Source organism: Columba livia, chromosome 1 (assembly GCF_036013475.1).
Source record: "Columba livia isolate bColLiv1 breed racing homer chromosome 1, bColLiv1.pat.W.v2, whole genome shotgun sequence".
NCBI classification, from domain to species: Eukaryota; Metazoa; Chordata; class Aves; order Columbiformes; family Columbidae; genus Columba; species Columba livia.
The window spans coordinates 78,983,675-78,997,858 of record NC_088602.1 but is presented as its reverse complement, the minus strand read 5'-3'; the positions used below and the strand labels follow the sequence as shown (position 1 = coordinate 78,997,858).

General features: G+C 38.8%; 1 protein-coding gene across 21 annotated transcripts in view; it reads right to left on the bottom strand.

Annotated features, from left to right (window-relative positions):
• Nucleotides 1–545: 545 nt before the first annotated feature.
• Nucleotides 546–14,184, bottom strand: part of NRIP1 (nuclear receptor interacting protein 1) — a 147,197-nt gene continuing 133,558 nt past the window's right edge. For 16 of the 21 annotated variants that reach the window (XM_065063904.1, XM_065063912.1, XM_065063887.1 and 13 more), the window contains one exon: nucleotides 546–9,461. In XM_065063904.1, the coding sequence (XP_064919976.1) occupies nucleotides 5,609–9,094 (3,486 nt within the window). In that variant the 5' untranslated portion in view covers nucleotides 9,095–9,461 and the 3' untranslated portion in view covers nucleotides 546–5,608. Of the gene's footprint in view, nucleotides 9,462–10,992; nucleotides 11,089–14,184 lie in introns of all 21 variants that reach the window. The other 5 variants (XM_065063936.1, XM_065063961.1, XM_065063969.1 and 2 more) reach the window with 1 other exon arrangement.

Below are 14,184 nucleotides of genomic sequence, written 5' to 3'. Positions count from 1 at the left end.
GCACTGATGTGATAAGTTAACTTACAAGCTGCAAAATATGATGCAAATGTACTGTTAAATCTTTGTATAGTCTTCACAGACAAATGGCGCTCACTGTTCTACAAGTTTGTCTAAGAAAATAAATTGAATACAACTAAAACCTCATCTTTGTGATAGGGACGAAAGCAGATTTTAGTGGGAAAACACACCTTTCCACCTTGCACAGGTGGAAATCATTAGTTTAGAATGATTTTCTGATGAAAATTCCCACTTAAACGGTTTCCAGCTTATGGTCACTGCTTTCAAGTTAGTAAACAGAAAGGCATTTGAATAAAACATAATATAGTGCTTTGTAAAGTAAAGCTGCTAATCTGATCGAAATAACTTCATTTCTAGCTCCTCGACTCCCCATTTCCAGTCAGTAGCCTTGTTGAAGACTATGTGTCCCTAAGTTCCTTGAGATATTTTTGTCAGATATTTATATTAATAGCACTGATGCAAAGAGCCCACTGACGCTCCAATAATGGAAAGTACACATGAAATAAAGCAGATTTGAAAACCATCAAGACAATGCATTTTTCTCATTTATTCAAATCTTCTGCAGGAAGTAAACACTGAAAGATTTAAAAAAACTTCACACTGCAGTATGTACAGTTTTGTGACATCACATGAGGAAATTAATTTCTAATTAAAAAAATGAGACCAGTTAGATAAATTACTGAAGACACATCACAATAAAATTGGTTGTGGAAAAATCCCAAATTCTTATGCATGGCAAAGAAAATCAAGATTCCTTTGTTTTACAGGGATGGAATAGTCCTGGTACATTATTTCAATTACGCAAAATGGAGTCCTGAACTTACATGACTGATTATAGTTGTACGAGTACTTCATGTTTTAAAAGCAGTTTTGCATTTTTTTTCCCAGACCCTTTTGATTTGAAGCACATTCTCTCACAAAGCGAAAATACCACAGCAGAAGTCATGTCCAGAAGTGGAATACTGTCGTGTTTTGAACTGACCTGACTTGTTAAGACATTTTTTGCCAACACACAGATGCACAGGGTCCCCCATGCACTTTTCATGCAGCAGGTAATCACAACTTTAAATAAAAGTATTTTTCTATACATTCTTCCAGACTTGCAACTGTATACATACATGCAAAGATTTTAAACCTATGTGATCATATTTACACTTATACATTGAATATACATAACAAAAAAAGGTTAAAAGGTTTTTTTCCTTTGCATTAGAACAATACAAAATATGTATTTTTCATTAAGGAAACCACTATTTACATCACCTTTTAAAAACCAATTTCAACATATTATAGGTGTAACAAGTCAATATATTTACATTATGTATAAATATATATAATATATACTTACCAGTTTACTCCTCTGTAAGATGTGGCAGAGAACAAACTGGTAATATCATGTCACTGACGTCAATGAGAGCTGTCATACTTTCACCAACATTTAACAGGGAAAATTTAAACCGTTCATTTATTTCTTTTAAAAACATTTGTAAATTAAAAATTTAAAAACGTTACTAAGAGTAAATGACTAAGAAAAGTGAAAGTTATGGCTGAATTCCCTTTTGATCTTGTAACATTTATAAACTTCTCAAACTGAGCCGCCTGGTTACGTGGCATCAATGGAGAAGCCCTCCAGCAAAACACCTTTGATTCTGCGGTCCTGTGTTACCCCCCATCATTTCCTCAAACTTTGGCAGAGAGGACACTAGAAATCTGGTTATCTCAGTCCTGCTCACTTTCCTCTGGAAAGAGAAGGCATATCTGTGTGGCAATTACAAGTCAATCCCCAAATCTAGCTAGCTTGGGCGCTACACCACCCCTGCGGGTGAAGCGGCATGAGCCTCAAGCAAGGCACCGGGCACTTGGCAACCCTGCTGCTGCAACTGCTCTAAGTGAGGTTGAAGTTAATCCAGGTGTAACTCTCAAGAGGTTGCAATTACAACTTTGAGCATGGTATAGACACATCCCTAGCTCACTTCTTGGCTGCTGCATGAGGTAGAGGCAGCTATAGCTGTGTGATGTTCTCCCCTCCTCCCTCCCTGCGCTCCTTTGATGGTGAGATCATGCAACTGCACCCATCAATCCTGCACCTCCCGGCCTACACTGCTACTGCTGCCCATATCTGAACGAACCCTCATTTTCCTTCAGGTCTAAAGGCCCAGCTGAAACTTCAGCCTCCTCAGCTGGCAGAGCTATCTTTGAAGCTTCCACTCCCACAGACTAAGGAAGCATGCTCGGGACAGCCGAAACACATATCCTACTAGTAAACATCTACTGCACCAAGGAGACGGGAGTTGCTGAGAATACCAAGTGTTACTCAACAGATGACCTTGGTTTGCCATTCATCTGCAGGGACTGGTGGAAATCAAGGATCTTTGAGCTGCTGGGGAAAACCTGGCCAGCCCTACCGGCCCTTCTGCTGGTGCAGCAAACCCAGCTCCTGCACCCTTCTTTTCCGATGGAAAAGTCCCCAAGGAAAACAATGGTGACTCCTTTTTACTCACCCATGCTACAAGATAAAAAAAATTATTTAAAAGCCTTTGGTCCTCAGGTTTAAAGGCTGTACCTGCAGACAGGGTAGATGTTGAAGGAAACCTCTCTTCCCTAGGGTGGGGTAACATCAGCAATACCGGAGAATTTAATATAGAAAATTTGTCCTCATGGCAGCCAACTGGTGAACAACCAGTTGGCATGCCCTACCCTCTCTCAACAGCCTTATTCTTGTCTTTGCCTGCTGGTCAAGATTGCAATGGCTACAAGAGGCAAGATTCTTCCATGAATAGCATGTCCTAAACTTAAATTCTTGTGTATTAGAGTTTACTGACGTCTGTGAGAATGGTAATACCCTTTCATCAACATGACCTAAAACAAAAGCTAAATCATTAACTGGTCAAACTGTTAACATTTTAACTTAAATGTTTTATAAAACTTGAAAAACTAAATGTTCAAAAGTATGTATCATAACAATAGACTACCATAGAATAAATACATAGGTAAGCACACTCCTAGACTCCAATGTTACTTTTTGTGACTCCCCTCCCTACTTTTCATCTCAGCTTTGTTTTGGTGAAGTTTTTCCAACCAGATTATTTCACATCCGTTCAAGCTGCATTTTTCTGAGAAGCCATTCAAGTAAATTATAGTCCTGTATTTACTCCGGGGACCATCTATTATTTTATATTGTATATATTTCCTAGCTATATACATGTGGTTTCAAGAAAAATAATCAATTAAGACTTTAAGAGACATCTAACGGATGGAACAAATACCATCTCTTTAATATTTCTGCTGGGTTGACTCATATAAAAACAATTCAGTTCCACTGTCAATCCAAAATATACTTTATCGTGTTAATGATTATTCTATGAGACACCTGAATTGTCACTGGGCCACTTACAAATGCAATATTAAAGACAAACAAAATTTTATTTTTATATTATACTTCAGACAATGACATTTAAAATGATACTAGATTTGCATGAAGGTTTTAAAATATAAATCTTCTTTGTACAGCCCATTAATATATTACGCTTCACCCAAATAACATAAAAATATATCTTTAAATCGCTCTGTTATTTCTCATATAAACCAGGGGGAATGTTTTATATCGGATACCGCCAAATATTTGTGTTCCCTAAAAGAAGGTATCCCCCACGGGGGCAAAACAGAATAGTGGTGTATTTTCCAGCTGGCAGACAGGAGACGTGCCTCTCAGTAGGGACTGCATTGGAAAGAAGGGAACCTGATCCCAGGCAGGGGACAGAGAACGAGAGGGGGACAACAGCTCACTCTGTCTCAGCAAGCCAGCAGTCAGGGAAAAGGTTCTCTGAAACCAAACCAGAAAGGAAAAGAGCAAAATGCCCCATCACTCATCTCTCCTACGCGAACATGAGATGGACAGAAACAGCAGTTGTGTCATGTCATCGGCTCTCAGTGGTGAAAACGGTCAAAATTAAAATGTAGCTTTCATTATCTGTGCAAGTCAAATACTTCGCTGTTTGCTGATAGCATAGGGGATTATCAGTGAAATTGGAAGCTACAGAGAACCTTTGTTTCACAGGAATAAAAAGTTCAGCAAAACTTGTGGTTGCCAACAATGCACATAATTTAGAGAAACTGGATTCTGTCCTCCTCTTCCCCCGAGACACAAAGGCTGCAAACGGAGTTAACACAGACAGTGCTAAGAGGAAAGCAGAGCCACACGGCTCCTCCCCAACCAGCAATTCTTTAAGGTGTCTCAGCTTTGACTGCAATTTTCAGCTACTCCCATCTCAGGCTGATATTGCCAGATGTTACAAATCACAGCACAGGTGGGGATTGAGGAAAAGGGCAGAGGAGGATTTCTCAGGCCTGTCCCACCATCCATTACAGAACACGACAAAACCACAATTTTATCCTCAGTGCAACCTGAGAAATTATTCTAAAACCAGGTTTTCTGCAGTGAAAGGGTAGTGCATTAAACCATGCATCAGCTGTTCAGAGAGTAATAAATATTGGCAGAATATGGATTCTTTTCCCTGGTTGTAGGAAGAGGCCAACACATTTTTCATTAGAATCCTATTCCATCTTTGAGCGGAAGCCTGATGTGCTGCTTTAGCGTGGCTAGAACTCTTCTGCAGGGGAAGCAGGATGGTGCTAAACAGACAATTCTCATCCACTTCAAAACTTTCCACCTTTTTCTTCACCAAATATATGTACTAAGCTTTCTTAATCAGACCACTCCAAGAGGCATTTTGGCTTTCCACTTTGAAGCAGGGAAGTGGCAGGAATGCACTGACAAAAGGACTCATGCAGCACATGCATGGCCTACGAAAACTCTGCCTTTTGTATAAAAACCTAGAAAAAACCCTTAACTGTAACTAGTAACTCTTCACTATGGCTAAGGATTCTGAAGAAGGCATTTGTCAAGAGCAGGGCAAGGAAGAAAAATAGATTTTTTACACCACTATTCTGGCAGAACCACAAACAAGATTTAAAAATAACAATAAAAATTTTGGAAGCACTAAAAAATACATTTCAGTGCATTTCAATTATTAACACTGACACAGGTTTTCCAATATCATGAGCTAATACCTTGGACGGACTGCTCCACTTCTTAAAAGTTATTCTTAAAATTTCACAAAACATTAAAAAAAAAAAAGTATACTGTCTATATGCTCAGGCTTCCAAAAAATAAGGATTATTTTACAGGGAGGGAGGGAAACGCAGCATTACCACCACCTAGGCTGTACGCTTACACTGTATGTTATACCAAAAACTTGCAGATCCAAATAAGACTCTGATCAAAGAGTACTCGTAACTTAATCTGATGCATACAGAAATGTCTTGTACAAATTACAACCTTTCTAGTTTCCTTGTGACAATCTATTGTAAAGCAAATTTTATCTACATGTATTTTAAATAACATCACCAGAAAAATAAAAAGTTTATCAAATGAAAACGTTTCAATTAGACCATGCTTTTCTAAAATCATGCTAAATTTATACAGCAGTCAAGTTCATACTCATTTTTATTTTTTTCTTTTTCTTTTTTTTTTTTTTTTTAAACAAAGATTCAAAACCACTGATTGTAAACTCATTGAGGAGGCTGCAGTTTATTCTGGCTCTTTTTTGATTGTTAGCACTTTTTCCAGAAGTCCGTGCACTTGTCCATTCACACCATGTTGATGGGAGGTCTTACTCCCCATATGGCTGTTGTAAGGACTTCTTAAGTTACTGAAAGGGGTTTTAAGCTCTGCGTCAGATGTCAACTCCTCTTTGACTGTAACTTGAGTTGAACTATCAGCAAATGAAGGGTCATTCCAGATTTCTTTGTCATGTGCTTCGTGGCTACTGACAGAGTTGCCGCCTTTCTGTAACATGTAGTATAATATTGGATTGGTTTTGGTCAGTCTCGGGGAGTCTTTTTCATAATCATTCTTGTCCATACCTGTGATCACCCATCTGATGGGCCCTTTTTCACTGGGACACATGCTATACTGGTCGGACTCGACTCTAGATATTGTGTTCCCCAACTCCCTGTACTCAGGGAAGGGGGAACTGGCAGGACTTTTTACTGCTACAGGATACTGAAATGTTCTATGATCTACACAACTGTTCTGTTGCACAGGGCTTCCCATTAATGTACCCACTGAAGAAATGCTGAATTCAGGTTTAATAATTGTTGCACTGGTTTTGTTTCCTTTTTTCCTGCCCTCTGTTAGTATGTTATTCCTATGTTGTGACAGATCTCTCTCACAGTTTTCTGAGAGAAGCAGCTGTTTCAACACATTAAAGCCTTTACCATCTCTAGACCAACTCCTGTTTTCGCTTTCATTATTTGAACCATGACTTACAGCATATTTAAATTCAGCATCACTTCTGCTGAATTTCAGTTCTTGCTGGTTAAGTAAAGGCCCATACAGTGCCTCAGTAGGAGAAGCGTGATTGTTTGCAGCAGACACATTGACTTTCATCTTTTTTAATGGACTTTCCAAAGGCTCAGCATGAAGCTTCCTCTTCTTCGGTACCGTGCAAAGATTCTTTGATTCGAGGTGTGTCAGCTCATTGTTTCGGTGACTTCTGTCCAGCTCATCTGCAGGGTAACTGTCTTGACTCTGTCTCAGCAACCTACTTAGCAGGCCGTTTTTGGAAAAAGAGAAATCTTGAGGTGAATGAGGCTCAGATTTCAACTCCTCGGATGCTGGAGAAGCAGCTGTGTTCCTCTGCAGTGAATGAACAAACCCTTCAAATTTGTTACCCTTGCACTCTCTTACTTGTTGTGCATTTGAATTATAAGGAACATTTGATTCTTCAGATGGTTCAGTTTTTATTTTCACCGTCAATATTTGCTCACTCAAAGCCTTATCTGTCTGTTCTTGAGAACTTTCATCTCTTAAAAGCATCCTCTCTTTCTTTTCACTTTTACCTTTATTGGGAGTTCCCAGAAGCAGCTGAAGGACAGTGCGCCTTTCAAGGAGATTTTCTATTTCCGAACCTGGAAGTCCTTGTTCAGCAGGTGCAGGCTGACAACTGAATATTTTGTTATTTTCTTCATGCGTACTCAATTTATTCGTAAGCAGAGGGCTGTTCAATCTATCAATCAAGCCAACGGGTTTATCCGTGTTCCCTGCTAGCAGCTGTTTGGTACCTCTTTGTTCTTCACTTGACATGGAAGTCTGCATGCCGCACTGAGCGAGGTTCTGCAGCAGCTTGCTGGCACTGAATGCCGAGGAGTCCTGGGGGCTACTGTTCCTGCTCAGCTTGGCTCCTTGAATTTCTTTGCTTTTGGAAAGGTCTATCAAATGTTTAGATGCGGGATTCACCAGCCTCTCCGGCTGGATGCTGCAGGCATACGGTGGTGAGCTACGCTTGATGGCTAAAGACTGGTGCGAGAGATTTATAGGAGAGTCTGCTTTTGTAGCAGCCAGCAAAGGTGGAGTGCTTAACGGAGTCATTCGATTTGCACTGGGGCTGTCAGTAACAGGAGTCCTTTTACCAGTCTGTACAGTGAATTTAGCCACATCAGCTGCACTGTGTGGTCCCTGAGGGTCATTATTCTTGTCTACCTTTTCTTCGCTCTTATGCCCAAGTAACAGCTGAAGTAGCGTTACTTTCTGATGAGGATTCAGCTTAGAAGCTTTTGGAGTGTCTTTTTCTTCCTTGATCTCTGGAGAGGAAACTTTTGGATCCCAGCTATGAAGCAAAGACTGAGTCAGGTTATCCAGCGATGCAGGCGGACCCGCATCTGGTTTATCTGTCCTCTGTTTAAAGGATAGATCTATAGGAAGACAGTTAGAATGGGAGCTTTCGTCATCACTGCTGTCATCTTCTGTAAAACTAGGATTGTTGTCGGAATATTCATCAATAGTCGTCGGCGTGCTGCTGTCTTCAAAAATGCTGCCTCTCTCACCCTGTTCGTGCCCTTTTACATGTTTGGTTGTATTCTGGCTTTTCAGTAGATGCAAGAGCAAACTGTTGCTGGGAGAGGTTTTCAGGTTACTCCTTTCCAAAGTACTTTTGTATCCCACAGTTTTGGGAGGCGAATGCATGACTCCCACTGAACTTTGAAATGGTGCCACACTGCTTTTGCTAGATACTGTTTTGGTTGAGGATCCTGTCTGACCATTGAGATGGCTTGTCATTCCTTTCGCTAAACCGAACTGGCCAATATCTTTCTGAGTGCTTTCTTGTAATCTGGCCATAGCTGCAAGTCTCTCACTTGCTATTTGATTCGCGTTTTGTGCTTTTAAAGCATGTTCCCTGGAGTACTGCTGCAAGTGAGCTTCACTTGAAAGGAGTAAAGCTAGCTGGCTGCACGCTACGCTGGGCTTTGGTGAAGCAGCGGGACTAGATCGTTTCTCGACCATGCTTGCAACAGCTTGTAATCTTGCAGCACACGACAGTGGCTCATTTATCACTTTAGGTCCGCTCTGCGCCGCATGAGGAGATTCTATAAACCTCTCCTTGGGCAGGTTCTTTGTTATATCAGGCAGGCTGTTGTCCAGCTTCTGATCTTTTGCTTTGCTCTTCTTCAGTAGAGTCTTGAGGTGACTGGATGCAACACCATAGCACCTTAAATCTTTCTCCACTTGTAAAGAATCATGGCTAAGGGAATACCCTTGCTCCTTAAGGCTCTGCCTAATCTGCTGTGACAAAGCAACACTCTGCAGCCTGGAGCTGAAGGACTGAAGCAAAGAGGCAAGTAATGTGCTATCCTGTTTGCCTTTAGGCACATTTTCAACCATGCCAGCTAACAAAGCTTCCTTTTTCCCATCTAAATCCACAATGGAATCAGACAACCGCCTTCTCTTTGCTGCATTCCAGTCTTCAGAAGACTGCAAGAGTCTTGCTTTTTTGAGGTGCAGCATGCCAGATCCCCGATATGTATTTGTGTTAAGAACTGGACCATTACTTTGACAGCTGGGAAATATATTTCCAGAAATCTTCAAGCTTTGATCCTCCCCACTATGCCCAGTAGACTTTTTGTCAACCGCAGTACCTGAGCCTCCTGCTGCTTGATGCATTAGTAATCCCTCTAGGTAAGTTAGAACAACAGAATCCTGGTGCATCTCAGAGCCAAGCTCTTCTCCATGAGTCATGTTCAATAAAAGTTTCCAAAAGGGCTCTGGTTCTATTCACTTCAAAGACTAGTTTTGCTGTAGCTTAATTGAGATGCAGACTTAAAAAACAACAGGTAGATGCCTATAGTGCTTTCTCACAGACTTTCAGAAACAATACAAAAAGTCATATTCCAAGCAGGCTTCTTCCAGTGTACACTGCTTGATGAGCCAGGTTTCCAAGCATATCAATCTCCTGATATGTAGGACATTTGTCAAGATGTCTAGGAGAAGCATTCAAAACATGGTTCCACAGTAATAAAGTTCCATTAAATAATTGCCACCTTCTTTCTCCAGGAAGCCAGCTTGTTTTTCATCTTTTTCCATCTCCATCAAGCATAGAAAATTCCTAAGGAAAATAAAAAGGCAAAAAACAGAAAGAAAAGATTTAGGATAAGATCTTATTGGATAACTTTTTTTCTTTTTTAAAACACTGTCTTAGACAGAGATTCAGGGTATCTAAGCAATAACCACATTCCAGAATAAATTAAAAATCAAGTAACAGGCAAGGTATATAGCAACTAATTTGGAGAACTTTATGAAAACATTTAAGAGAAAATTTTATACAAAAAATTAAGCTTAACTATCATAAGCATAACTCCTACAAGTGTTCATCTAATTTCTCTTAGAGCTCAAAGGAAGGAATAGCAAACATTAAAGGAAAATCTTAATCACTCTCCATTTAGTTTTTAAAAATTACATTGGATTTTATTTCACAGTTGAATCAACCTTTATTTTTATTATGTAAATACACAGGACATGCAGACTATCACTCCAAAAGGGAATTAACGGGAAAAAGCATGGCTAAAGTCAACATTTAGGTTCATGTTGAATCTGTTTTCAAATAATAGAATAGGTAGCATCAATGAGTACATTTGTGTTTGGCATGTAGGTGATATTGCTAAAAGTAGAAACCGAGTTGCCACTGCTGCCAGGACTAAGTAGTAATGCAAAATCTAGTATGATAGCACAACACGGAGGAATTCTTACAACTCCCAACTACCACAAGTCATTAGAAGAATCGTGTGATAGGAATGCTGAAAAAGGTGCTTATGTTCCTGATATAACATGAACCCTGATGTCAAAATCCTCCTTCTTTGCTGGAGGATTTTTACCTTTACATTTTTTACAAGTTTTAAACTTATAACGGTAAAAAAACCAAAACAGCAGCCCAGGTCCTCCTTGAAGTCTTGTTTTCAAAGAGTGTAGAAAGTCTCCACTCAATACTTTCTTTGATGAGGCAGAATGCTATAAAAAGCTGCTTTAAAAGCACAACAGTAGTGCTTAGCTAGATACATATCTTCACTTTTAGCTCAATTACTGGTCAATGACTGCATGAACAGTTCAGTCACCACAGTTTGATATTGAGATCATTACACCACACATGCCTAATTCTTCACTCATTCTGTTCTAAACAGGCATAAATATTCAATATGAGCAAAGCCAACTGTCTTTCCACATACTTGGCACTGCAATTTACTTTCAGATTAAAAGCCCAAGTTTAAAAAGGATGTGCACAGATGAAATCCTTGCCTCCTTAAAGTGAATGAATATTTTATTATTTTATTATTGATTTCCAGAGTCTATTTTTTAAATCAAAAACTACAAGCAACTAGAAGTCAGAAAAACAACCGATCTGAAAAAAAAGTAAAGAATCAGAAGAACAACTAAATAGCTGTAACATTAACTACCTACACATCCCCCCTGGGCCCATACTCCCTTACTAGATGTTGTTAAGAGAAACTCTAAAAACTGAGATCTCAAAAAAACCCCACCAAAACTCACAACAAAAACCCACCAAAAAACAAACAGGACCAAAACAATAAAAAAAAAACACACACAAAAGAGTAATGCATTGTAATGTAAATGTGTATACTCACATATCTAAATATTAAATGAAAAGCTGGTAGCTATTGTTGGGGTCTCAGCACTTCTCTCAGAAACACGTCTACATTAACCAGCATTTACAGAACTACCTGTAGAAGACACAGTGTTTGTTCAAATATGTAACTACAACTTAAATGTGAATTCATCTAATTAAAAATTACTGATCATCTTAATGTTCCTTCAAAAACCTGTGCACTTCCAGGTGAGCTTTTGTTTTTTGGATTGAAACTGCAGAAGAAATCAGAAGTAACAAATCCTTGGGGAAAAAACAAACAACAACTTTTCCAATGAATATGTCAAATATCCAGCAACTGCAACATCAATACAGCTAGACTTATTTTCCTCAAATATTTGAGAGTGCCATTTATCCAGAAAATACAGTTTTCTTACTTCCAAAAATAAGCTGTTTATTGGCAGCCACATATTCGTATTTCATAAAGAAAATAAGCTAACAGCATGCTCTTCTTAAAAAGGAGTGCGTAGCACTTGATCCCCTGTGTTTTGTATTTAAGAGAATAAAATTGCATTTATTTCAAGATTTCTTACTATCTCATAACAAACAAGCCTTGCAGTTAACCTTTATGATGAAGTCCAAACAAATGCAGCATTAAGCCAACATTAAGTCAAACTTTACTCATTACAGCTCTGGGTAATTAAAAGAGACAATGCACAAATGCAAATTCCTTAGGTACTCAAAAAGCCTGTTGCAGGAAATGACACTTGTAGCACAGTTTACACACAAGTACTCTAAGAAGCGTTTTACCACTTCATTTTAATTACTTGCTGCTAAAGAAATATTGATAATTTTACAGAAATTGGGTTGATGCAAAGGAGCCTTCATTAAAGAGAACGAAATCTGAAAAGTACTTAACACAATAAGGAATGGGACATCAGTGATCCTTTTAAAGAGCCTGTTCTGACCTAGTGCTGCAACAGGCATTACAGTGTTATAAAACCTTGTATAACCTACTGTACAATACACAAATGTGATTAAGTCATCTGTCAAAACTGAAATGACATTTTAAAAAAAGAAGTCTCTAAACCTACACCTTATTTTGATGGACAACCAGGTAGTAAATTTCAGAGTCTGAAGGCAATCGCATAACTAAGCACTTGCAGCAAGTTTTGAACTGAGCATTCTTTCCTTTGACTCTTTGAAGTGTGGTCATATGGAAACTGAACCAGCTTTGGAAATGAATGGTTAGCTGGCCACTAAAGCAACCATTCATCAACCTTTTAAAAACATACAGACTGTATCAAAAAATTACCCTCAACCAGTTGAAATGTTAATAGTTTTTCTCTCTATTAAATATTATTCCAGAAATTACCAGAACCAAGGGGTGGCGGGGGGGGGGGGGGAACAACATAAAGAAATAAGACAGAAGAAAGAGAAGCCACACAGCAAGAGATCTCTTGTATCCCAGTAAGGGCTGAAGTAAGCCTATTGCCATTAGCCACTAACTTCAACCTCTAATATCTATGAAACTCTAGAACTAAATATCATATTCAACTATTGTGACAAAATAAAGTTATAAAGTTGACATGCTTTCTTGACCACGTAACTACTGTGTATGCACCCCTTCTTGTTGCTTCACCTATCCTCTCCCAGACTTCTGTATCATAATAAATAAACAAACCCCTTGTTTTGCAGAGACTATTTTCTGAACGTCCGTAAACACTCACCAACCACAGCTCATCAAGCCTTGTTTACCAAGAGAGAACCAAAGCAGCAGCAGGACCCACAGCACAACTGCTGTAACCTGGCGAGATACTCCTCAAGCAAAGCACACCATGGGAAATCAGCCCCACAGCCTTTTAAAAAGCGCCTAAGGAGAAACTGTGGGCAGAACAGGGAAGAGAATATTGAAATGTCCGCTGAACAGCGTACGTCCAAAATATTAACTCTGCTTTTGCAGTTGGAGCTTTTCTTTGTTTGCAAACTACAGCTAACACTTAGCCACTTAGATTTTTAAAGAATGATAATGAACTTTAAGATCCTTTATTTACCATAAAGTATTGTTGCTGCAAAAGACAGAGAAATCTGAGAACACATCTGCTAATAGGTTAAACCACTATAACATCTAAGCCAATGGCTTTTTACTCCTGAGTAGTTATTTATTTTTAAAAGAATTCTTTGAACTAAGGAAGGCATCAACTGTAAAACCTAATTGAAGACTCTAAACAAACAACAGCCTCCTTGTTAACCCAACAGATATTCAGCTGCTGCCATTAAGAAATTAAGAACAGTTCACAATTTAAACTAGCAAAACGACATCCATAAGACATTTTTCCAATATCCCAGACTAGTGTTTCTGGTTAAATCCCTTAGCTAAATGGAACAGAAAGCTACAGCGTATTAACACCACTACACTAGTATTATTTGAGTAGGAGGACTACACAATCTAATGGAAATAACTCATAAAACTTGATATTATCAAGATGTCTTCTTCTGTAGTCTTAAGATCTTATGAAAAAGCGATACAGAAACTATTAAGGTATTTGTTTAGGAAACCATCAATAGCTAGAAGATCACCCACATGAGCACTTATTAAAAGAGAGATTACCCAAACTCACGAATATAATCAGAATAATTCATAGAGGTTGAGATGTGTGCGTATGTATACACAGATAAAACATTTTTATCAACTGCATTTCAGAGTTCTTTAATGACCAGTAAATTCCTGAAGTAATTTTATGCTCCATTTTTAAGTTGAGTCAAAACATGAATTTGTAGAGCTGAAATCAAACTGCTGTGTGAAATTAAAATCTTTAGTTATTTAATAAATTCAGTGTTCTAGTGGTTAGAAACTACTGGAAGAGCCAGAAAAACTCCCACTAGGCTCACTGACTTCCCGTTCTCATATTCCCAAATATAAAAGCTACAGCCCACCACATCAACGAAAGACTCAGACAGTCATTTTAATTATCGCAGATTTGAGGAATGCAGTACAGTGATTACAGCGGCAGCTTGGGATCCAGGGGTCTAATTACTCGCTGTGCTGCAGACAGGCAGTCTGACTTCTGGCTTTACTTTCACATACCCTGTTTTCCCAGATGGAGTAATAACAGACGCAAACTTCAGAAAGATAATTGAGGATAAATACATTATATGCTGAGTGTTGCTCAACAGGTCTAGGAATAGCACTAGGCACCTAAAACACAGAATTTAAATGATTGCCCATCCT